This window comes from Paramisgurnus dabryanus, chromosome 4, assembly GCF_030506205.2.
Source record: "Paramisgurnus dabryanus chromosome 4, PD_genome_1.1, whole genome shotgun sequence".
Classification (NCBI taxonomy): domain Eukaryota; kingdom Metazoa; phylum Chordata; class Actinopteri; order Cypriniformes; family Cobitidae; genus Paramisgurnus; species Paramisgurnus dabryanus.
In genome coordinates, this window is record NC_133340.1 from 2,546,049 (window position 1) to 2,572,473 (window position 26,425).

Consider the following 26,425-nt stretch of genomic DNA (forward strand, 5'->3'; position numbering starts at 1 on the left):
TCATTCAGAACACTTGTGTTTGAGAGCATTGTCCCGAAGAAAAAGCTTCATTAGGATCAGAAAAAGGGTGACAGGAAAAGTAGGTCAGATGCTCAAAGACATACATGGTCACGGTCATTTGTACGCCAGTAACAAGGTCCAGTTCTACTGTGTGACAGTGTTACTAGAACTGCAGTGTTTGACACTGCTCTCTGCCAGAGAGAGAGAGAGAGAGAGAGAGTCACCAGTGTCCTGTTTAATCCGAGGAACTGCATGTTTTTACTATTGAGTTGGGCTCTCTGTCACTGTGGAGGGCTTAGTTTTCCATCTTGAGAACACCCCACTGCTTCAGATTAAAACTCAGCACAAACACACCCTGCAGCCAGTGACCTTCAACTGACACAGATTTTAGCAAATGCAGTTATTAGATTAAAGATGCCAAAGAATTTATTAAAAAATTTTAATTCTTTCTTTGATATCTACATAGAAGCTATGTGACTTTATTAAGTGCAAAAATTATCCAAAAACGTTTTTAAATGTCCATTTACAATGCTATATAGGATTTTCCTTTAGAATGAAATGGTATTTTATTTCCTTATTTATAAGGGTCATGAATAATAATGTTGAGCTTTACTCTGATTGGCTGTTTCTCAGAGCAGTTCAGTTCAGTAGCTCTGTGTGTGTGTGTAGACTTTATGTTTGAGCCTGTATCAGTACTTGATTAACTGGGGATGGGGCAATCGAAGGGGAGGGGCATACACGTCATGGTGAAAATGAAAATATTTTTTATTAAAAACACTCATATAAAACTTAATTTTGAAGAAACTATGACAGAACAATGAACACGTGCTAGATTATTAATGAATTAAATGTTTTTTAAAAAATAGAAACCTCTTACAAGAAAAGCTGCATGATGAAGTGAAACTAAAGGGTTAATAAACACAAACTGAAGCGCTTTCTTAATGACACACTCTACATAATATTAAGCCTTGATAAAACATAAATGTATTATACATTTTATCATCGATCATTGGGGTCACGTTCGAGCAATCGAGCCCATTATGACCAAAATGCTTGTTTGAGCTGTCCTAACTGAAAACAGTTTATTAGACATATCAATGCCATTGTTTTGTAGATGTACACCATTAATGTTTTCTGTAAGGTATGTTAGTAAAAAAAAAACTTGAAAAAGTGTCCTAATATAATGTAAGTTTGTACATACTCCAGATTGCCAAATGTAAATAAGCATGTGACTTAAATGACACATGTCAAAGGCAGCATATTATGGTTTACACATACACGTTACAGGGAAGTGACCATTTTCAGATGTTTCGGTGTTGATGAGCAACTCTCGGCCAAAAAGGGCAGTTATTCTCAAACTGTGGGCTGTCAGATGGTGCCAGAAATATATTAATTTATCATAATTTCAAGTAATCAAACTTAAGAAAAATGAGGCTACAAACCTACAGAATTTCATTGTATATTTTGTTATAAGTTTAAGATTGTTTCATGTCATGAATTTTCTCTAAAACGAAACTGCCTCAAATGTTATAGCAAACAAATATATCACAGGAAAACGTCAAAGCTAGTCAGTCTACAGGCAGCCATCTGATTGGCTTGGGTGGAGTGATGCAATATACAAGTGTGAAACATCAGGATTTCCACATCAGGTTTCAGCCCTGCTTTTTGCTAGCTTGTCACAAGATCAGTCCGTAGAAGTAGCGGCATACGTTTAACTTCCTCCTCTCCATGAATCACTACAACAAACAGTTCAGTGTTTAGTAGGGTGAAAATGATTAATCGTGCGATTATGCTTGCTATGCTTCTCAATGAATTATGGTGAAACTGTTGGCAAATGTTGCTTTTCAAATGCATCTTATAAACGACTAAAACTCAGTCATTTTAGATTGTTAAGGACTTCCTACTTATTAAAGAGCAATAATACAGGAGCATCACCTTCAGACATGTATTATTAGTATGAATAGCGATTAATCGTCCCAGCACCGGTGTTTAGTATATCTATGTATCTGCATACTTTATTAGTAAAATCCCTTTCTGTGTTGAATGTGATTGGACCTCTTTGAGAGAGTGATGAATTCCAGTAAGCAAAAAGTGTAGAAAAAGGGTGGGGAGAGAGAGGGGGCGAGCAGTCTGGCATTGATTTAAATACTTTGGGCAAGGTGTCCCTGAGTGTCTTTGCTGGAGACTGTGTGTGTATGCGTGTATGTGTGTTCTTTAGCAGTTGGTTTACACAGCTGGGACATAACTGGTCCCAGACTGAGGCCTTTTAATATCTTGCTCATTTTCTCTTTTTTTTTTTCTTGCCTAATTTTTCCTCCGGTTAAAAGATGGGTCAGCAGTTTTTTTATGTGACACTGGGGTTGTTCTTAAACTGAATGTTCCAATGCAGATTACAGTGAGTTCATATTAAAGGGGACATTTCATAAGACTTTTGAAAGATGTCAAATAAATCTTTGATGTCCCCAGAGTACGTCTGTGAACTTTTAGCTCAAAATAGCATATAGATAATTTATTATAGCAAGTTAAAATTGTATGTGTGAGCAAAAATGTGCCGTTTTGGGTGTGTCCTTTAAAATGCAAATGAGTTGATATCTGCACTAAATGGCAGTGGTGTGGTTGGATAGTGCAGATTAAGGGGCGGTATTATCCCCTTCTGACATCACAAGGGGAGCCAAATTTCAAATACCCATTTTTTACATATTTGCAGAGAATGGTTCTAGGAGCACTGGGGAATAGCACTTTTGGGAGTACTTCAACTCGGCGCAGTAACACTCTCCCTCTCCTATTATGGGAGGGAGAAGGGGAGTGGATTTTTCAGCCGAGTCAAAGTACTCCCAAAAGTGCTATTCCGCCATACAATATAGTTCCTCTTTTAAATCCGCTTAGAAAAGCGCTACGTTTTATTTTGTACCACCAAACTTGCTCGTATAACTACTCGTCTTAAATAGGAAAAACGTTGATGTGTTTGGTCACTTCTAACTTTATCTCTGTTTGGTACCATTGAATGAATGGGGCTAAGCTAAATGCTATCAGCGCTTACGTGCACGCACTAAGATGATAGAGGGATGTATCAACTCTTCTTAGTTAAGGTAATAACATGGTTTAATATTGAAAATGAGTAGACTATTCCTTTAAGCAGAGATCTGTTGATTATGCGTAGTAACGGGCGCATTGCTCATAGCAGGCGATTTAACAGTCAAATGAATGATTAAATGCGGTGGTTTTGTTTTTTGATGGCTGGGAAGGAACTTTTTGGCACACTCATCCCATGATTCATCCCCTGTAAACTCTGTAACATGAATTATTATAGCTAAAACAAAATGGGAAATAAAACCTTGTTTCGTTTTGTTGTTTTCTCATGTCGAGGGTGTTAAATTAGTGCAAGAATGAAAGCTCAAGGTTTCTTTGTGTTGTTTTACAGGAGTTTGTGCCTTGACGGCAGCTGACGGACTGAACCATGGCCCAGTTTCCCACGCCCTTCGGAGGTGAGAGCTGATGCATGTCATGACTGACACGTGTGTGTGTGTGTGTGTGTGTGTGTGTGTGTGTGTGTGTGTGTGTGTGTGTGTGTGTGTGTGTGGATGGCGAATTGAAGAGTTGAAGTGAGTCAGTGAATAAGTGAAAGAATCAGTGAATGAAAGAGGGACGCCCTCACAGAACTATTGTTGCTTTGGTTTCCAGGCCTTTACGTAGGCGTTTTTTGGAGTTTTTTGTTTCTTTTGAGATTTATAGATGAGAATCTACATCCAATTTTCAACAATTGAAATCGTTGTACAGACAATTTTAACTGGCACTCTTACTAATGTAAAATAGGAAAAAAACACAATTTTCTTATGATGTACATTTTAGCATCTTTCTGTGTGCCAAATAACTGATTTGTTAATCATTTCAACATTTTAAAAATGTAGAAATTTTAAGTCAAACAATCATAACAATCTATGATAACATTATCCTCGTGATATTTTTTTGTTTGCAAATTTTGCAGCAACAATGTTCGCTTTAACAAGGGATAACCAAATGTTTGCAAGATATAATATGCAACCAGTTAACATAATCCTGTAGAGCAGATTTCTCTGTTACCTGCCCTAAAACTTTCTCACAATGACCTCTGAACCATCTTTATTATAGAGCTCTTTGACATATTACATTTTATTTAAGTGAATATTTATGTTTTTTTCTTCAGCACATACAGTAAGGGGTTGTGTACACCAAAACTTTTACGCCCGCGGCCGGCGCATGTTTTCAATTGTTTCCAATGGAAGCTCTGCGTTTTTCAAATAAGCCAGCAGCTAGCGGGTTTTTTCCGCGCTGAAAATCGGCGCTCGGCGGTTTTTCCGTGCTCGGCGCTGAGCGTCGAAAGTTGAAAGAGATTCAACTTTGGGAGAAAAGCTCCGCTCGTCAATGTCAGTTCTCACACGGCCACCCAATCACAGTGGAGGAGGGGCGGGACATTACCACAGCAACCAACTGGCTCGCAGCTGAAGTATCACAGCTACCAAAGTGCTCAGCTGAAGAAAGCTGGCACTCAGCTGAAAAACAGCTGGCATTCGGCGTCCTCAAGGCGTTTTCAGCCGCGTTTAAAAGTTTTGGTGTACACACCCCCAAAAAGAGTAGTCTGTTTTAGCAAAGCTTTGTAGATGTGGTCTGTCCTGATGAACCTTTAACAAAGGTTGAAGCATTGTGCTGATGCTTATTTCTGTCTATGTTTTTTTCTGTAGGGGGGTCGGATACATGGGTAATATCTGTGGACGAAAGAGCCAAACATGACCAACAGTTCCACAGCTTGACCCCCACACCTGCTGGCTTCATCACAGGTAAATACACCTAAACCCCATACATATAGCGCTTTGCTCCAAGAACATTTTCGAAAAATTGGCGAGGATCTTCTGTGTGAACACAAACACTTCCCGTAAATGTTCCAGAACCGGCCCCGCAAAGGGGACCAAGTAACATTGCCCTTAAATCCATCCTAAAGCAGAGTTCATTCATCAGCATACTAGAACAGCACGTCATGCACTACTTTATGATCTTATCATAAACAAAAATGCACGCACGAGAGAGAAATCACAGAAAATAAGCAAACTTCATACGCAGCAGAGAAACAACGACCACTGTCTTTACGGCATGTGTGTGAATGCACATTTGCATTGTGAAAAAACAAAAATCGAACCATCCCGGGCACGTTTTTGTGTATTTTTCGTACTCGATTGTCAGTTATCGTGTTAACATAAGGGACCACGCAAGATTAAGAGTCTATGTTTGTGCAGATGATATCTAAAACATTTTTTAAATTGTTAGATGATTCACAAATCATTTGATTCAGAATCATTTGTTGCAACCGTCAACTTCAGACAGAGGTGCGATAAGTCACTTTCGCCAAATTAAGACAAATTCATGCGGACGCAAAACAAAACCATGCTTTTGTTTCACATCACCCTACTCTCCAAACACCCCCTCTTTAATAAAAAATACAAGTACATTGATTCTCCTAATGATAGTCTATTAAAAGCATACCACTTCCTGTTTTCTGTCCACAGTGGATGGATATCAATTTGCACTGATCTAAGATCAGGCACTTAAGCGTTAAGTGGAACTGCATATCTGTTCAGAGATTTGCTTGGGTGATCTCAGTTCAGCATCAGTTCCTCTTCATATCAGATGAATCCTAGCCTTGCTTTTGACCTGTAGTCAAGCGTTTGCATTTTGAAAGAAAAGCAAACTTGTAACGCTTATGTAAATGTTTACATTTGACGCAGACGTTTCAGAGTTCAACTTCTGATTCTCTTCAAACAGGTGGTGAATGTTTCAGCACATACAAAGATTGAAGGCAAGATAATGCAGGATGGTTTGCAAAATCGTTAGGAAATCATTCACAGAGAGACAGAAGCAAGATCAGGGTGTGGCATGTTGATTTCCACATACAGTAGCATTTTTAGAAGAGTTCAATGCTTTACTATATTGTGCAGTGGTGTTCATGTTTTTAGTGAAAGGTTTCACTAGTTTGTTGTTGTCATAAAAAGCTGACTCATCTCTAAGATATTTCACCAGTCTTAGAAATTTCCAGATGGTTGTCAGTGCTCCTGTGTGAAAGTCATTTATCAGCCTTTACAAGGGAGAAACACTGACGTGCCAAAGTAATCTTGCATTTCATCCTTATGAGAAATCTAACCTAAATCAAAATTTCAGCTGCTTTTTTGCCGCCATTTTTATTTTTTCAAACTCGACCAGGTTTGACAAATCCCATTTCCTCAGCAAGACCACACATATAATTAACGAAAAGACGATTAAGGTATCTCAGGATCTAACATTGGATTGCTGCCTTCGAAAGCAGCATTTAAAAGATTTCAGAAACAGCCATTGGCAGCCCTTAAACTAAACATTTAGCTGATTATTTAGAAAAATCAATCAGGAAAATCTAACCCAAATATAATATTTCTTAGGGTTTTTTCTGTTTATTGTAAGTACAAGGAAAATGCACTCAGCCAATGAAAAGATGCAACCTTGTTCCAGTTGGACTGTGGATGTCTACTGAAGAGATGGTACTTGAGGATTTCCTGTTGACCAGTGTATCTCAAAGAACGTCTTTGTGTTGACTGAAGGGCGGCTGAAGGAGCGAGCGGGCCGCAGTTAGGCAGGCATGGAGAGGGAAATCTGTTTTTGGCTCTGAAGGGATTGATGCATTCTGAAAGCATGCATGTGTTGAGAAAGCCACCTGTTATCAAAAGAAAGAGAGGTTGTTGGTAGGTCTAAAAGCCATAATGCCAGCCTAACAAGTGCTCTTTTAACACAGCAGAGAACAAAACACCCAGAGACATATCATATTTTTAATGTCTTCGTTCGGAGTAGCTATGACTTGGCTAGCTTGATTATTTTCTGACCAAAGTTTAGATAAAAAGGATTTGCAAAACTTGGTGAATTAACCAGCCTGAATGTATCTCTACACCCTTGCCTCATTTAGTATACATGGGTTTCAGTCATGTGACTTTTTGCGTCATGCCGCCATCTTGAGGACCTACCGAGTACCAGTAGGCTACTGACAAGCATTGGCTGGCTTGCTACGATTTACGGATTTCTTATCTTTTACTGTCTATGATTCTTATGGATACAGGAAATGGCTACGAAAGACAACATGTCGCACCTCGACTGTCATGAAAAGAAACGCGACTTTAAAAAAATATATCTTGGTTTGGGTGTGATGCCTACTCAATCCCCGATACGTTCTTCCAGCCGCTGTATGCTGCCACCGAACTACCTCTATTTTACAACACTAAGGCGGCGCGACACAACATGAAACTTTGCTCGAAGTATCACCTGGATCTCTACTCATGAACGCGAACATTGAGAACATTGTTTGTGTACACAGAGTTTAATAAAAAGAAAGTTTTGTACAACTGATTTTGGCTGTTATGGTGTCTGCTCGTCATCCCTGCCAGACGGAAATAATCGATTTCTGAATGCGAATGAATGAATCTCATATGAGGCTCCTTTTTCAACTAGAAGGTCAATATTGTTTTTCACTTGCGACAAAACAACGAATTATCTGTGCATTTATATGGAACTATGCTTTAGGAGTTATCCATCTTTACTCTCCTCCCTCCTTACGTTGCATTCGCAGATCGATACATCTTGACTGGGAAGATGGCGGCGAGCGGAAGCCAAATCAACCAAAGTCAGTTGTTCAAAACCTTCTTTTTAGTAAACTCTTTGTTCACAAACAATGTTCTCAATGCTCGAGTTCACGTGTAGAGACACAGGCGATACTTCGAGCAAAATATCATGTTTTGTCGAGCCTTCTTAGTGTTGTAAAAATAGCAATTTTGATGCTCACAACATATTGAAGGCATAGCTTCTAGTTCTTTTGCGACCACTTCAGGTCCTCAAAATGGCGGAAGACAAGTGAGTGACGCCAGCTGAAACCCATGTATATGCAGCGCTCTGAATATGCAAATTAGCCCCCGCCTCTGCTCAATCTCACAGCTCGGACTATAGATATGAATATGCAAATGAGTCCCCACCTCCACTCTTTTGCACTATATGTAGATATATTTATAATGTAAGTAGATGCTATATTCTGAATTTTTAGACGTATAAGTGCTAAGTTCGGTTTCACACAATGCATACGTGAACTGCGCGTTTGCAGCACTAATCTTTAACTCTTTCCACTAGAGCCCGACCGATATGCATTTTTTTGGGCCGATGCCGATACAGATATTACAGAGTAAAAAAAGACCGATAACGATATATCGGCCGATATTCATTATGTGCATATTATAGTACAGTACACATATACTACAGTATATTATACTACTACAGTACTGTACATAGAATACACTATATACATTAACAGAATATACTATATATGAATACTTTTTGCAATGATCACTCTATGATCACACCACAAATGTGGTGATCAAACACTTAAAATGACGTGACAAAGATATGTAATATAGGCAGGTGTGTTTTACAAGTTAACAATAAACTTTATTATCCAAAATGATTCTGATATAAGTGCACAAAACAGTAAATTTGACTTATTATAAATAACTTTAAAACACAAACAAAACAAAATACATATAACTTAAACCATTGTCAGTTTTAACGAGAATAATGTTATATAGGGCTTATTTTAAAAAATGGAAACTTATAAAGTCATTGTTTATTAGCTTTAGAGTAAGTTATGGACTTCACAAATTAATTAAAAACTTACCGTTAAGACGACAATGCTTGAATTACTGACAACATACTGATGTAGGCTAATGTTTAATGTACTGCACAACTTTTTTATAACACGAACCCACAGTGTTCTGCCGGGACTTTAAACTTTTATAAAACTAAAGCGTCTGCTCTCCGCCTCTTTTATTTAAGAAAGGGTGTAAAGTTGCGCGAGCTTATTTAATCAATTGCTTTGAAATGAGCATGTAACAGCACAAGCAGCTGTACTCCCACAGACTGCGCGTCAGTTTAAGCGCGTCCTTTCTCCGCCTCGCGTCATTTCTTCCGCTTGCGTTTGAAACAACTCGCAAGTGGACAAAAAAGACTGATTAAAACCACCAAATGTAAACAGGAATGTGTCTCTCTCGTCCACTTATAATCCAATCGACCAAAGCGCGCCTTAATACCAGGTGTAAAATGTTTTGAAGAAACCGCGTGACTGCCCCGGCCGCCATCTGAACTGAGAGACTGACTGAAGTGAAGGGGGTGGGGGATTGGCTGATGTCACTACAGTGAGTGACCTGAGTCGCCATTAGCAACCAATAGGGCGCACTCTGCTGGACAAACAAGTACTTACATCTTTCAAAAGCATTTAATGTGTTCTGTAAGGAACGTTCATATCGGCTTCATATCTGCGGCTAATACGCCGATACAGATATATCTGCGACATGCTCATATCGGCCGATAAAATCGGCAAAACGATAAATCGGTCGGGCTCTACTTTCCACGCTATTGACGGGTTAACTCATCAATTAAGAGAAACCGCTTCCCTGCCAATGGAATCAAGTATTTCCGGCTTTCTGCAATACCGCTATTATCCACCAGGTTCCACAACTTATAAAACCCGGAAGTATGGCCTTAGGGCAAACAGCTGTATGTCCATGTAAGTTTTGAGGATCGCTCTGCATCTGATCTCTATCAAAAGTCACAAAAATGCAATTATATCAGCGTTTTGCTCAAAATTTGGTGTTTTTGAAGAAACCTACCCATAATTGAGATGTGATAAAAGAACTAATGAAGGTAGAATTAATTTTTTTTTGTATTTGTTTGTTTTGAAAGCAGAGGGTCTGTTTCTTCATTTGATATATTGTATGTTGATAAATTTCAAGAAGAACATTTTTGGAAGGTATTAAACTTTTGTAAAAATCATGAAAAATGCTGGCGCTGGATTGCAACTTTTTTTTTTTTAAATGATGGGGGGAAAGAGTTAAGCACTGATGTTAACCGGTTACAGCACTCACCCTGAAATTGTATCAGCACCAAGTCTATGCCGCATCCATACAAAATATATCTATAACTCGAACCGCTGATACTCGCATTCAGCTGTGTTGTTGTGATTGGTTACATGTCTGTAAACATTGGAAACCAAGTTGATTTTAAACCACAGGAATGAGACTGTCTCCAATTTTATTGAGAAAATACTTAGCAAAGAATTTGCACATGGCTTGTTTTAAAACCTATTAAAACACCACATAGACATATAAACAACAATAAAAACAGTTTTTCCCCCAGGGAGACTTTCAGTTATGTTTACTAGAAATCACCAAAACATTTAAATTTGTATTTCTTTGCAATAAGAGCAGCCCCCAAGTAGGGTAATTTTATACATTTATATACTCTCTAGGGCGTGTACAACTGTAAAGCCGCACTTACCCAATTTATAAAAAAATGTAAGAAAATGATTTATTAATTTACACACTGTGTATGTTTTGATAATCGTTCTGAATCTGAACTCTAACAAAATTTTTGCTAAAAAGTAGGGATGCACCGATAGGATTTTTTTTTGGACCGATACCGATTTAAACAGACAACTTCTGACCGATGCCGATACAGATATTAAACACTTGTGTACAATACTACCTCCTCTTGATATTTCTGCAGAACACTCGTTGCAAATGGCGATTTTTTTTTTTTTTGTCTTTATCTGAGATTTTGAAGAAAGCCCAGACTGCAAACATTTTCCCGAAATACTCTAGATCACGTGAATGAGTAATCTCGCGTGATTAACTACGTGATTTATTTTTTTTCCCTCATCGCACGTCTGACAAACTATTATTTATACAACTTATTTTGTTTTGGGAAGTATTTAATTATTTTGATAATTATTGTTAAAAATGCTGGATTATGCAACAGACATGCAACTCATTGCCTTTATGCGGTTAATGAATAAAAATCGGTATCGGCCTTTCTCGTGCTGTTACCGATATGCCAATGGTTTCAAATTAATCAAAAATCGGCCGATAAATATCGGCGGCCGATACATTGGTGCATCACTTCTAAAAAGTTTATATTTTTGAAGAAAAAAACCCATATTAAAGAGTTTATAAGCAGAGAAAAATAATATATAGATGGGACGAAATGTTTTTTCTTTTTTTTGTTGTTTATTGTTTAAAAGCAGAGGGTCTGTTCTTTCATTTGATATATTTATATGTTTATATATTTTAGAAGAACATTTTCCGGGAAGGCATTTTGTGCAACTTTAAAAAAAAAAGCCTGGCGGTGAATGAGTTAAGAAAATAGGATCTAACGTTTTGTAGCATATAACAGAAACGACTGTCGTAAAGGCAGGAAGCCTGTTTAATGGGTTAGATAACAGACAGTGTGAGCAGACTGACTCAGCTTTTTGTACTTATGCAAGATGTAACTGACAGAACCGCTGTGCACAGATGCCAGCACTTCTGTTTCTGTGTCACTCAAGTGTGGTCAGTAAGCCCGCATGATTGAAGACAGTTCAGTTTAAATAGATAACGTAACCCAGTGTCTTACAAGAATAATAAAACAATTACAGTTTTTTTTTTGTCAATCTATTTTTACACATTATTCATTTTGAGCATTACTTCTGTTTTTTTTCCTGAGTTTTGATATATACATTAAGCCTCTCTCTCACTTTGCCTTTCTCTAGGTGACCAGGCTAGGAATTTCTTTCTACAGTCAGGTTTACCTGCTCCCATTTTGGCCCAAATATGGTATACAATTTCTTTATAATCTATTCCACTTTATAATCCAGACTTTTTTCATAATCCAGTATGTGCCACTGTTCATTAATTAATGCGTAATATTGCAGCTGTGTCCTGGAAATGATTGTGTAGCACTTTGGATAATAACAGACAATAAAATGTTGTTTGATATATAATTACTTTGAGAAATATCATTTAAGTTGTGCACCGTTTCACAGGGCTCTAGCCGACATGAACAACGACGGAAAGATGGACATGCACGAATTTTCTATCGCCATGAAGCTGATTAAGCTTAAGCTACAGGGTCACCCACTTCCCCCATCGTTGCCCCCCTCCATGAAGCAGCAGCCGCTCTCCATACCACCACAGCCCCCTTTTGGTGAGCACCCTTTTTTACATAATAATGTCTTGATTAAGAATATGTTTTAGTCCATATGAGACTAAACCACATTGCTGAACGTTAACCTGTAATTTCTGATTGCAGGGATGCCCAGTATGGGACCAATACCAGGCCTGCCACCGTCAATGCCCTTGCCACCCCTGCCTGTGGGGGTGCCAGGAGGAGTGGGGGTGTCTCCTCCGTTGGTAGCATCTGTGACCCCTCCGGTATCATCTCTGGCAAACGGTGCACCTGCTATGATACAACCCATACCTGGACTTTCCCATTCAGGTAAAGACCAAACACGCATGCTTATTTAGACCTTACGCAGATTGTTTACTTTAACACAAAGTGTCTGTGTCTTTGTATTTCAGCTGCTGCACTCAACAAAACTGCTTCGTTCAACCGTTCCAGCATCAAACTACAGAAAGGCCAGTCTGTGGAGGCACCTAGGTAAGTAAACACATGCACTGCAACATTCACAGATACTTGAGAGATGGATTGCACACACATTATCTGTCTTTCTCTCTCTTTAGTGCTCCGGCAGCTCCACCGCCCACCGACTGGGCCGTGCCTCAGTCCTCTCGACTTAAGTACCGCCAGCTGTTCAACAGCCACGACAAAATGATGAGCGGATATCTCACAGGTATGACGTCCGTCACACAGAGACACCTTGCTCCATGTCATTAAATATTAATGAAAGTTTGGGCTCGAGTTGTGACCAGAATATCTTAAACACTTAAGGGGCAGGCTTGTTTGATTTAGGCCAGTAATGCCTGACAGTGATTATTCAGTAATTTTAAGAGGAAACAAAGGCTGCTGAGTCAGTACTTAGACTTTTTTCACTTCTGTTTTTTCTCTCTGTTTTCCCACAACAGGTCCACAGGCCAGAACAATTCTTATGCAGTCCAGTCTACCACAGGGACAGCTGGCCACCATCTGGTGAGGACACAACATCAATCCTATTGTGTTTACTTTGTCATTTAACACCCCAACAAAACTTTAAGACCCTGTTCACACAGCACTTTGCTCCGAGAACATTTTCAGAGAATTGGCAGAGAGGTTTTTGTGTGAACACAAACACATCCCGTAAATGCTCCAGTAAAGAGGTCCTAGTATCATTCCCGGAAAGCTTTCTGTGTGAACAAGACGCAAAACAATGCTGTAAGGGGTGTGCCGTAGTGAGGAGCGTGTCATCGCAACATGAAGTTATGGTTTAGCTCTTAAAACAATGGATTTACATGCAGATTAACATTCACGAGAAATGTCTGCAAACTGGATTGTAACTGGAGGGAGCTTGTCACTATCCGCGCTGAAGCTGAGATCATTCAGCACCATACTAGAAAAGCGCGTCACACAGTCCTTTCTAATCTTATCATAAACAAATGCGCATGGTTTCTAAAAAGAGAGATATAACAGATAATAAGCTAAATGTAGACGCTGCGGAGAAAAAAACCTACCAAGGGCAGGACTTTAAACATAGCTTTCGGCATCTGTGTGAATGCACGCACAGATTCCAGAATATCATTGGTAGTGTGAATGAACCAAAAATCAAACGATCCCGGACAAAACCTGGATGCATTTTCCGTAATGTTTGTGTGAAAAGGGCTTAACAGATTATGTATCAGTGTATACATTTAGAATAAGTGTCTGATTGTTGTTTTTTTACTTTCCCTTTGACTTTCTAACATGCTCTGCCTCTTTTTTAACATAGGAACCTGTCAGACATAGACCAGGATGGGAAGTTGACGGCAGAGGAATTTATTCTGGCCATGCATTTGATTGACATGGCCATGTCCGGTCTGCCCCTCCCTCCTTTACTGGCTCCTGACTTCATACCTCCGACATTTAGGTAAGACACCCCACCAATCCCACACAACTATGCTCATGCAAGTACATTTTCTTTGTATCACCAATAAAAATAGGGAGGTATCATTTAAGCTTGTTCATCGCATATACCCTGTAAATCAGAAAATTGCAAAAGATTTGTAAAGATGTTGACTTGAAATGTGTTTTTTGTGGAAGGGAAAATTGAGCGTTGTCCATTTGTTTTATAATTGTATTTACACAAAATTATTTTGGTGTAATTTGGCTTTTGTTGTTAAAAATAGTACTAACATTAATATACAATTTAAAGAAAAGGACATTTTATTTTTTATGCCGGTTCTATTTATTTAAAAATGTGTTACATTTTGAATTTGTTAATTATATAGGGAAAATTCTTTATCCATAAATGTAAAAGGGCTTTGAATAAAAACAATTTTACTCATTTTAAAATAGAACTAACGCACTACCTGTTCACCTTAAAAGATATAACAAAGCAAAAAAGGCTTTAAATTACTGTAACTCCTTAAATCTGTCATTTGACTAAATTTGTAATAATTTATACCATTTCAATGTGATTTTTTTTAAAAATCTGTTTATCATTGTATTTGATATGTGTAATTCATACTCTGTTGCCCTTTTATGTTCAATGTTCAGAATAAACAAAGAACGAACCTTGAAAAAATTTTACTTCTTAACACAGTATTCTAGAGATTTCTCCTTTATCCATATTTTTGCTTGATATTCTGTGATGCAGGCGCGTACGATCTGGTAGCGGAGTGTCTGTGACCAGCATGCACACGATAGACCCGCGGGCCCAGGAGGAGCCGGGGGAGGAAGAGGAGAAAGAGCAAGAGAAAAAACTTCCAGGTCAGGGGTCAAAGATCAATCCTAAACATTAACCTAAAAAAATTCATATCGTCCTATCTGCCAAAACATTTTTAATCTAGGACAGAGAATATAAGAGTAGATATTTTTCAAACAGTTGCTTGGCAACTGCTACACTTAAGCATTGTATGTCTTAAACTCATCTCCATCTCGCAGTCACATTCGAGGATAAGAAACGCGAGAATTTTGAGCGTGGAAACCTGGAGCTGGAGAAACGTCGGCAGGCTCTTTTAGAGCAGCAGAGGAAGGAGCAGGAGAGGCTGGCGGCGCTGGAGAAAGAGGAGCAGGAGAGAAAAGAGCGGGAGCGTCTGGAACAGGAGAGACGCAGACAGCAGGAGCTGGACAGACAGCTGGAGAGACAGAGGGAGCTGGAGAGACAGAGGGAGGAGGAGAGACGCAAGGAGATTGAGAGACGAGAGGTGAGGAGAAATACAGAATTGCAAACAAAAATGTGGCCATGGTCAGATTTCTTTAGTCAATCGGATCATTTTGAATGAACACAAGACAATCATTAGTCAACAATCATTTTTAATAAAAATACAAACTGGACATTTCTGTTTATTACCCCTTTCCGAAATGTCTTGTGTTTTTGAAGGGTGTTACTGCAGTTATTGTCTATGGTAGTTGATACAGATAAGCACCATATAGGTAACTTGTTAAACCCAGAATGCTTTGTTTACAAAGCGGGCGGCAGTGGCCTAGTGGTTTATGTAGGTTGTCTACAAACCGGAAGGTTGGTTGTTCAATCCCCGGCTCCACCGGACCAAGTGTTGAGGTGTCCTTGAGCCAAATTTTTTTTGCACATAAGATTAAGGTCTGTACCGAGCCCCTAAGGTGACATTGGAGTAAAAAAAAATCTAAAGTTTAGTTTCATGTGCTCACATGAAACTTTCATGTGCTCACGCAAAACCTTCATGTGCAGAATTTTTTATTTAAGTTTAGTTTTGCGTGCTCGCGTGAAACAATCGCGTGCTCACGTAAAAAGGATCGCGGGCTCACGTGAAACCTTTGCTTACACGTGCGTGCTCACGCGAAACTAAACTAAAAAATTCTGCACATGAAGGTTTCGCGTGAGCACATGAAGGTTTCGCTTAGGGATGTGCATTTACGTCATTTTTTCATTTCGATTAATCCATAGTTCTGAAGAACGAGTACTCGATTAACTGGGGGCGGGGCAATCAAAGGGGCGTATGTATACACGTCATGGTGAAAATGAAAATATTTTTATTAAAAACACTCAAATAAAACTTAATTTCGAAGAACCTATGACAGAACAATGAACACATACTAGATTTTTAATGAATTAAATGTTTTAACAGAAACCTCTAACAGGAAAAGCTGCGTGATGGAATGAAACTAAGGGGTTAACAAACACAAACTGAAGCGCTTTCTATATGACGCACTCTACATAATATTAAGTCTTTATACAACATAAATGTACAACGTCCATCTATCTGCATAACTGCAAGACTTCAACTAAGTTTTCAACTAAGTTATCTAAAAAAAAAGAAAGTTTAACTCCCTTTGTGGATGTGCATCATAAACAGCGCACTTTTAAACACGTCCAGTCAAAGCTCAAGCTTCATAACATTAAGCAGCTTTAAGTGTTTTGCTATCATTTTAGCGTTTAACTGTGTCGTGTCGTCCTCTTACCTCAGTCAAGATGTAAAGTCTATCTCTTGACATTTGATGTTTAAATATGAGATGATAACCCATTGAACTTTTGACGGCGCTGTACATTTTGCAACTGACTGACTGTATTTCCGAAATTCACGGCATCCTTTTAAACCATAGTGCCTCAGTGATGTGAGGTGTGACCGGCTTCGCGGGCTGCCGCGCATTACGCGGACCGGCGGGTTGCTGATGCGCGGTCGCGCGGAATTACCTGTTTGTTTTTGAATCACGCATGGTAATGCTACTGATGTCATACGTCGGTCTGCGTAGCTTGACACGACGTCAAACACGCATCTCCAGACCCAGTCTTTACTACCACATGCACTTGTAACGCTAACCAGACACCCAAATGCCGCCATATCCACAATAAATAAATAAATAAATAAACCCACATGATCATCGTTTTCGTGCTCGATCATCGATGCCACGTTCGAGTACTCGAGCAATCGAGTACTCGTGCCCATCCCTAGTTTCGCGTGAGCACATGAAGGTTTCGCGTGAGCACATGAAGGTTTCGCGTGAGCACATGAAGGTTTCGCGTGAGCACATGAAGGTTTCGCGTGAGCACTTTAAACTAAACTTTATTTAATTTTTGCTCCATGTCCCCTTAGGGGTTCCGTAGGTCTGAACTTACCATAACCATTATTTTTAGAGGATTTAAAAAATATTTCCTATAGAATTGTTTCAATTTTTTAGATTATCATTATCAAAAATTATCATTACCGCAACCTGATATTACATTAAATATATGCATTTACAAAGTCATGTTTCTTTAATGAGAACTAAAAAGTTGTCTAGGTACTATGACAAACACAATTTTAACTTTTGTCTGGAGAGACATTTTTTTTATTTTTTTGAAAATGTTAGTTTCTTGAGGGCTTAAACAATGATTGAAAATTGTTGCGGAGGATGAGAAAATATTTCTTGGACACGTTTATATTCCTTATTATTGTCTCTACATTTACCAATGATCACCAAATACCACATGTTTCTTTACTGTATATGTTTATAGTATAACATGCACTGAAACTTTTTATTTTTTAGATTTTTTAATTATAAATTTTCCATGTCAAAGAACCCAAATCCAGTCATGGACACATTGCGGTAATGAAATTTTCCCCCTTAAATGTGAAAAAAAAATTTGGGTGTTATTTTGATAGCATTTACTTTTTTATCAAAACGTTTCATGACACCTCATAAGTCTAATTTTGCGAGAATCACCCATTCGTATTTTTGATTTTAAAGGCTGCTAAACGAGAGTTGGAGCGCCAGCGACAGTTAGAATGGGAGCGGACGCGCAGACAAGAGCTGCTCACCCAGAGAAACCGGGAGCAGGAGAACATCGTCCTGCTCAAAGCCCGCAAGAAAACATTGGAGTTTGAACTGGAGGCTCTGGTACGAGTTTCCCACCTCACAAACTGACCTCTTATTCTTATTAGCTTGATGTTTTTTTTATATAAAGGTTTATATAAACATTGTCATATTTCAGAAGTAATATAACCTGAGAGTGTATCAAATAATACTGAAAGGTGTTGCTGATGCTGAATTGGATAACATCTCTCCTCTTTTTTGTAGAATGATAAAAAGTCTCAGTTGGAGGGTAAACTGCAGGACATCCGTTTTCGTCTTTCGACTCAGAGACACGAGATCGAGAGCACCAATAAGAAGCGAGAGCTGCGCATCGCTGAGATCACCAGCCTGCAACAGCAGCTGCAGGTTTGTGTTTTACATACACATTTTCATTTAGATATTAGTTGTAAATTGCGCTGTGTACCTGAATGTTTTCTCCCTCTCATTCTGTTATTTTGTGTCTTTCAGGAGTCTCAGCAGTGGTTGAGCCGGTTGATTCCTGATAAACAATGTCTGAATGACCAGCTGAAGCAGGTTCAGCAGAACAGTCTGCACAGTAAGACAAATTTCCTTCCTGCTTTAGATAGCCACCGCTCTTGGGCAGTGGTTTAAGATTTACATGAGTTCTGCAATGCATCTAGATATTGTGACATGCAAGATTATGTATAGACAGTTTCAGCAGTAACAACATAAACAAGCGGCTTTCGTGGTCAACACATAATTTCTGGTAAACTCCGCTAAGAATAAATAACAACAAAGTACCTTAAACGTAGTTTATGTATAAAACAAGCAAAAAAAACAAAACGTGGAATAATTTTCGACGATGTATTTGTCCAAGAGTTCAGTTTAGCAGCTAGTCAGACCATTAAAAAAACTGAAACCGGATGTAAAGTTCGGACCAGACGCGTATCGCGTCACCGCACGTGCGTCCAATGAAACCGTCTATATATGGACCCCAAGGGTGCACTATCTGAAGTTTTGTGTTCGGTCCTTGTTATTGCTTCAGTTGGTTACTGGGATAAGTCACTGAGATTAAATTTGACAATCAGCCCATCATGCCTCTGTTTGCAAAGAGCTTGAAATTCAGGACAAGCAACTCAAGGTGTGTTTAAAGTCCTCGCCCTCAACGCACCCACAAAGCGTTTATAATGCTTACAAATATTATCACTGTTATTGGTGCAGCTGACAGGTTTGCAGGAACAAGTATTCAGTTTATTTGTATTGCGGCTTTCACAATTTCACAAAACAAAGTGCAAAAATAACTGTAAGCCAGCCAAACTGCAGTTGAACTTTCAACAGTTGCCTAAATCATATAGGTTTAAACGTTACTCTGTAAAAGTTTGGTTCTACCAATTATTCGACACTGAACCACAAAACCAGTCAATTTTTTGATATTAAGAAGATTATCATAATCATTTGAAAGCTGAATAAATAATAAGTTTTCCATTCTTTTTCCATTCGTTTTTTAGAATAGGACAAAAGTTGGCTGAGATACAGCTATTGGAAAATCTGAAATCTGAGAGTGCAAAAAATCCTTATAAAGTTGTCCGAATAAAGTCATTAGCAAATGCATACACTAAAAAAAGTTTTGATATATTTACGGTAGGAAATGTACGAAATATCTTAATGGAACATGATCTTTATGCCAAAAATCATTGATATTATGTAAAAGAAAAATCGATAATTTTGACCAACACAATGTAATGTTGGCTTTTGCCACAAATATACCCATGCTAAGACTGATTTTGTGGTCCAGGGTCACATAAGATTGTGACTTGAGGTCAAGATATTTCTATATATTTATTAAATAATCATAAGCTGGAGGTCAAGATTACATGTTGATTGTCTATCCACCTTATTTTCGAACGTGGAAGTAAGTGATGTGACGTATTTTCCTTTTTTGTGCGAGACGTCCGTTTCAATAGCCGGCCGGTTAATCTTTCACTGCGCTGGTTTAAAATATCACAACTTTCCCTCTGGTGTGGGTTTTTTTAAAACGGCCATTTTTTTTTTTTTCAATTTGTTTGAGTTTTTATGGCCACACAGCTTCATACGGTCCGACAGTCAGCAGCCTCTTTCTTGTTCAACACATCGTAAGTTATTTAAATAAACCCATTAAACTATTACATGTATTCAGTATTGTTTTTGTTTTATGCAAATATTATTACATTGCTTCTTACGCACTAGATGGAGATCCTTGCGTCATACGTAACATGCATCTTTGCACATGCGCAGAGCATCCCACAATCAGTTATCGATTTTTTATCAAGTGTTTACATGTCCTTTTGAGTGGATTACGAAAGGTATAAACCACCCTACTCTAGCCGATTGTTAGCGTAAATGCAGCTATTGTAAGTGAAGATTACCTACATGCATGTAGACTGGTTTAAAAAATGATCTATAATTGTGTTTGTCTTTGCTGTGTAGGAGACTCTCTGTCCGGTCTTCAGAGAGCTATAGAAATGAAGGAGTCAACCAAACAGCAGCTCAAAGAACAGCTGGACACTGTGGAGAAGGAGACGCGCTCCAAACTACTTGAGATTGATGCGTTCAACACACAGCTGAAGGTACTGAATCCACGAAGTGTCCAAACTCACAAAGACGGCTTTAGGGTTTCATCTAGACAAAGCTTTTTACTTTGGTTCCTTCCTTAATTGGTTTCTTTTTTAATTTTTGTTTAGAATTTTGTTGTGTCTGTATATTAAAGAGAAAATAATAGAGACAGTAAAGTGAGCTTTCACTACCTTTCATTAGTGGATTTTGAATTTCCGTACAAAGATTCTCACAGGGTCCGAAATTAACATCTGCTAAATATGCTAGAAATAATTTTTGTTTTGGCGAGTTCATCTTACTACGTGGGTTGGCCGTTATTCTCAACTTTCACCAAACATTTTATGTATTTATTAAATAGAAAATGAATCCCTAAGAACTTTTTTCCAATAAATGAATGTTTTCTGTTATAGCTGTATAACTGCATGTTGACACATTACTGTGCATTCACACCACCACTGGCGAGAACGTCAAAGTGGCCGGTAGTCATTCGTATTAAATGAGAGCCGGCGGCAAGCAGCGGCGCGTCGAGGATAGTTGAAATTATCTCAACTCTATGCTAATGAGCTATGATGTGGTTTGGCGGCAACCAATCAGAAGGTGGAAACGTTCGACAGCAACCAATCCGCTTGAGAGGATTCCCAAGAATGCATCCGAGCGTCCACTGCACTTTTTCTATAGCGTCTTTGGCAGGGCAGCCAAAGCTTTTTATACGCTCGTCGGCGGCCGTGTGAACATAGTTACTTATGTCTTGTTTAGGCCGACAGCTGCTTTTTCGCTGTTGACGGGCACGCGTCTCTTTCAAAAAGGTTATTGGGAGGCGTTCCCAATTCTGTTTGTCATAATCAGACGAGTACCGCCGACTTCATTAACTGATGAGAAAGACAGATGATTTAAACTCCACTGCTTTACTCTCATTGGTATTCGGTCCTAAAATTTGCTTTTGATTTGCATAAAGATATACTTTTCACAACTTGCATCGCTAGGCACGCCCACTTCCTGTCACCACTGTCACTCATGTCGCCGGGAGTCGCCAAGCTTCCATTGAAATGAATGATATCATGTCACTGCTAGTCACTGGCGGTCTGAATGGGGCCATTGAAACAGAAATATGGGGAACATAATCACGATTATTAGTGTTATTGCGACAGGTTGATTTGAGATGCTATGCGTACATGACATACAACAACGGAGAAAGAGCCCAATGATGAGGACAAAATACATACAGTTTACTCCCAATTGGCATGTACTCCAGAACCTGCAGAATGTTAAGTTTGGACCCTGCATACATGCAATATAAACAAACAGGACACAATAAGACACATAACTCTTTGTATCTGCCTACTGCTTACTCTCTTACCTTGTCTTCCTCACCTTCCTCATCCTCCACTCATCCTGACGACTCCCTCCCGTCCCATCCACCGTGTTTATACGGCTTGGCTGGCCCTCTTTATTTTGGCTTATCTGTGTTCCCCCAACTTACCCTTCGTGCTGATACAGTCTTTGGGACTGTTCTATCAAACCCATGCTGCCAAGATGGAGAACCTGCAATCAGAGCTACTATTTGAAGAGCAGAGGGAGCGACAGGTAGACGACACGAAATTGCTTTTGCGTTACCCCTCCAGAAAACTACCACCACCAGACTAAAACCCCCTACTCACCACACAGTGCTCTCTGCTGCCCTTTACGAGGGAAAGTTAGAGTAGCACGCTTACAGTTGTGTCTCAACTTTGACTGTTTTCCTTTACTAAACTATAAGCCTGTAGCTGACAATGTTAAATAGAGCAACGAATTGGCTTCACTATTCTGCTTGGGTTCAAAGGCTGTCTGCTCCATACTCTGCATTTGTAGAGCTAAACTCACAATCATGATAATAATGATGATGGGTGGTGGTTTGAACTTTGACCCCTCACCGTTTGGGTCGCTTTGTGTTTCTTACAGTCAGGGAGCTCTGTGGACGAGGTGCTGTTGGACTGTCTCGCAGCACTGCTGGCCTGTTTGAAGCATATAGACTTCTACATCCAGGTCATCCCTACCTCTCCCCCGTGACCTTTGTTTTTACCCTCAACGTGCACTGTTGCCCTGTGTCTCACTGCACCTATTCGAGCTTCCTTTGTGAAGCTTATCAAAGGCAGCGCTGTACCTATTACAAACCTTCTTGTGACGGTTGCAATCTATTCCCTGTTTTTGCACTGATCTAAGACCCGTTTGGCTGTTTGTCTTTTAACGTGTCTACACTGGAGACATCAAAACTGTACGTCACCTCGGAATTACCACTGACCAATCGACTGTACAAGTAAACTTAATGGTTTCATTTATCTATTATTCAACAGAAAAATATGTTGGTATAAACCCAGACTTCGTATTGGCTATAGGAGTATAATGCTGCATGCACACCGCCAGCGACTATGGCTCTTTCAATAAGGTCGTTAGGAGGCTTTCCTAATTATGGTTATCCTAGTAACAACAATGAACAAATGAGTAAAGATTTTTGCTTACTGTAGTCCGAACATTTGTATGGGTTTATTAATTTTCGTAGGCATCCTACAAATTCATCACGCACACAAACCTTGCACACTGTATCCGATGCGTATTAATTAATCTGTTGGGGAAAAATCGCGAAACCATATAAAATGAAGTCTTCGAAACGTTAAAAATAAAAAGTTTTAAAGGCAGTGTCTAAAAGTGATATAAAAAAAGTGAATATTTCAGACCCAATTTGCAAAGATCATAACCGTTCTCTCAGTACATGACGAAAGACGGACAACGTGAACTCCACTGCTTCGCTTTCATTGGTAGTCGCTCCCGAAAGTCGCTCATCATTTGCATACACTCGAAAAAAAAATTTTTTGCACTAACTTTTTTCTTAAATAAAATTTACAGTTTTTTTTGTAAAATACAACTTGCCTATTAAAATCAAATAAAATCTACCTAATAATGCATTAAAAACAAATGTAAAATAATTTAGTAAATGTTACTTAATTATTTTTATTTTAGAAGTTGGATTTATTTAAATCGTTTAGGTAAAGTTTTTGAATATTGATGCATTGCTGTCCTTAAAATATTAAATAAATCTTATTTACTATAAAACTGTTCAACCCGGCGCTCAGGTAGAATATTTGTGTGATAGGTGCTCTTGGGGTAGGGAAAAATCCAAAGACAAAAAAAACAAATCCCAGGCACTCAATCAAAAATAACAGAAGGAGAAGGAATAAATAAAAAGCCTTTATTAAGTGTGGCTTACATTATATAAAATCCAAACGCCAACATGTTTCGACCAGCAAGTGGTCTTCTTCAGGGCAAAGCAACCAAAGCAAGTAAATAAGCAATCTTATTTACTGTTGTATGGTAGATTGTATTTACTATTTGTTATTTTGATGGTTTTAGTTTAATCGATTTTATATTTTTAAATTAAATGAACTCAGATTTTTGACTTGAATGCGCTAAAGTTTTTGATTTAAAATGTACTTTTAGGACTGGATGCAGTGACTGTAAAACCGTTAAATTACACAAGAAAATATCTTATAAGACTTACTATTCCCACACGGTTTGTTTTGTACATTAATTAATTGTGTATTTATCATCATTAAACTTAGAAAAATCTAGTTTTCCATAAATGTTAATATTATTATGTAGAAATTATGAGGGTTAATCTAATATATATTACTAAACCAAAAAAAGTTTGTTTTTTCAGTGCAGTTAAACCATTCTCAACTATTTTGTAGCTGGACACACCAACTTCCTGTCACCAGCGTTCACTGTCACTTGTTTTGCTGGAATTCGGCAAGCTATTTTTTATTGAAATGAACAAGATCGCGTTACTCCGCAGTTGCTATTCACTGGCGGCGTGCACACCGCAAGAAAAACAAGTGTAAGCATAATTTTAGTGTTGCTAAAACATACATACAGTTAAAAACAAAAAAGATTGTTAAAAATAAACCATTATAGTAGAACCACGTCACAAGTCCAAATTTATTGAAAAATTAAAAACTATATTTTTTTATTTTTAATCTGAAAGATTACGCTGTTTGCAGTGTTTCAGAAATATGGGTGGGGCGTCTGTCATCTGAATGTGGCAAACATGTCCAGTGTAGACACTGTTATGTTAGGCCTTTGAGAATAAAAAGCTGGTCTTAGATCAGTGTAATTAAAGCATAAGGTTGATTGTGCTGCTTTCCCTTCAAGCTGTACTGCCAATTGATTCGGGAAGCAACCCAGGCCAAGTCAATGAAGCTAACTACTCTATGCATTAACCTGGACATAATTTGTTTTTGCTAAATACTTTGAAATGATTTTCTTTTACTGGAGACTGCTTAGCTTTTATTACAGGGATTTCAACTATTTATTTATTTATTTATGTGTAGTTTTTCATCTTATATTTGCATTTTATTGAACTGAGTTTTAAAAGTTTCCAGGGAGACCTAGTGGTGCCCATAACAGAGCATATTTTGAACAGATGACAGACTCAGATTTCCTCAATGTTCAGAAACGTTTATCTAGCTGTATCTTGACCTAAAACCTGTTTAGTCACATAATATTTTTATGTTTAAACAGGCATAGGTAGTTTATATACAGTAGGTCTTACATTAACATTGTGGGGCTTATTAAAAACTGCATGTCTGGTGAAAACTTAACATTTACTCCCTCTGATACTGCTTTGGTGTGTATGTGTGTCTTAATCTCTCTATATCTTTCTTGAATCTGCCTCCTTTACCAAACCGCTTGCAGTGATTTCTTGAATGCTATACTTGGCTAATATTTTGCTTTTGTGACATTCAACATTGAACAGAAATGTTGTTTTAATAACTTCCCACACTGACAAACTGATGCCAGAGAAAAGAAACTACTGTATATTATGCTCAAATTTATTCTTGCAGTAGATTTTATTTTTGAAATGGAAAAATGAAAATTCTCAACCACATTCTGACGGTTGTTTCTTCTTATCTTGATTTCTTTGTGTTGCCTGTCAAACTCGCCACTTTAGTGATTCATATGAGGTTACCTAGCAGGCATTGCAGCTTGGCATCATAAACATAATCGCTGTGTGGTTTGTGCCTTGTGCTGTGCAATTGTACGATTTTAGCATAAGGATTTACTTAAAAAAGCATAAGCATTGTTACATATGATATTACTATATTATTGGTTTAGGTTCTAGTCTTTTATAGTCGATCATGCACAAAGTGTATTTGTGCTATATCATCAATAAAATGTGGCTTATAGCTTTTCTATAGTTAATAATAATATATGTAGTAATTTAAATTTAAAATCATTTGAAGTATCACAAACTATCAAGTAGTCTAGAATTAAGACCATAAATTTCCGTAGGGCTGTCAAACGATTAATCGCATACAAAATTAAAGTTTGTGTATGTGTAATTATTATGTATATATAAATACACAAGCATTCATGTTTATATGTAAAAAAAAAATGTGTGTGTGTGTGTATATACAGTGGCAAGAAAAAGTATGTGAGCCTTTTGGAATTTCAGTTTTTTGAATAAATGTATCATATAATGTGATCTGATCTTTATCTAAGTCAAGGGTGTATTGACAAACATAATGTGTAGAAAAACAAAATGATTTTTCAGAAAATAGTGGTTTTCATCTTGTCACTTTCTTGGTATAGAAAACCAAGTTTTTACCTAAGTAGGCTTTATGCCCAGCTGCACTACTTCCTGAACTTCAGCCAGCTCCTTGTTTCCTGTCTGTCATTATTGGACAAATTAATCAAGGTGTGCCTGACCTCAGTAGTCACAACAACAATAATCATACACACCTGAAGTAATCAGTTTGTCCAATAATGGCAGACAGGAAACAAGGAGCTGGCTGAAGTTCAGGAAGTAGTGCAGCTGGGCATAAAGCCTATTAGTCAAAATGGATTTATTGCGTTTTGGAACCAAACTTTTCTAATATACATAATTACACACAGTACACGCACATAAATTATGCAAACACAAACTTTTATTTTGTATGCGATTAATCATTTGACAACCTTATTTTCATGGTTACATATATGTTGTATTATGCGTGCCACTGTGGGATTTGCGGAAAAATTAAGACTATACAACAGAATTTAGGCATTTTTTAGATAA

At 38.2% G+C, this 26,425-nt stretch overlaps 1 protein-coding gene across 3 annotated transcripts in view; it reads left to right on the forward strand.

Moving 5' to 3' along the window:
* Positions 1-26,425, forward strand: part of itsn1 (intersectin 1 (SH3 domain protein)) — a 59,508-nt gene that overhangs the window by 8,852 nt on the left and 24,231 nt on the right. For all 3 annotated transcript variants that reach the window (XM_065295416.2, XM_065295414.2, XM_065295415.2), the window contains exons 2-16: positions 3,422-3,485; positions 4,719-4,814; positions 11,615-11,678; positions 11,888-12,048; positions 12,154-12,339; positions 12,423-12,501; positions 12,585-12,694; positions 12,927-12,990; positions 13,763-13,900; positions 14,630-14,742; positions 14,917-15,179; positions 17,680-17,829; positions 18,010-18,150; positions 18,253-18,340; positions 20,212-20,351. In XM_065295416.2, coding sequence (XP_065151488.1) covers positions 3,458-3,485; positions 4,719-4,814; positions 11,615-11,678; positions 11,888-12,048; positions 12,154-12,339; positions 12,423-12,501; positions 12,585-12,694; positions 12,927-12,990; positions 13,763-13,900; positions 14,630-14,742; positions 14,917-15,179; positions 17,680-17,829; positions 18,010-18,150; positions 18,253-18,340; positions 20,212-20,351 — 1,821 coding nt within the window. In that variant the 5' untranslated portion in view covers positions 3,422-3,457. The remainder of the gene's footprint in view (positions 1-3,421; positions 3,486-4,718; positions 4,815-11,614; positions 11,679-11,887; positions 12,049-12,153; positions 12,340-12,422; positions 12,502-12,584; positions 12,695-12,926; positions 12,991-13,762; positions 13,901-14,629; positions 14,743-14,916; positions 15,180-17,679; positions 17,830-18,009; positions 18,151-18,252; positions 18,341-20,211; positions 20,352-26,425) is intronic.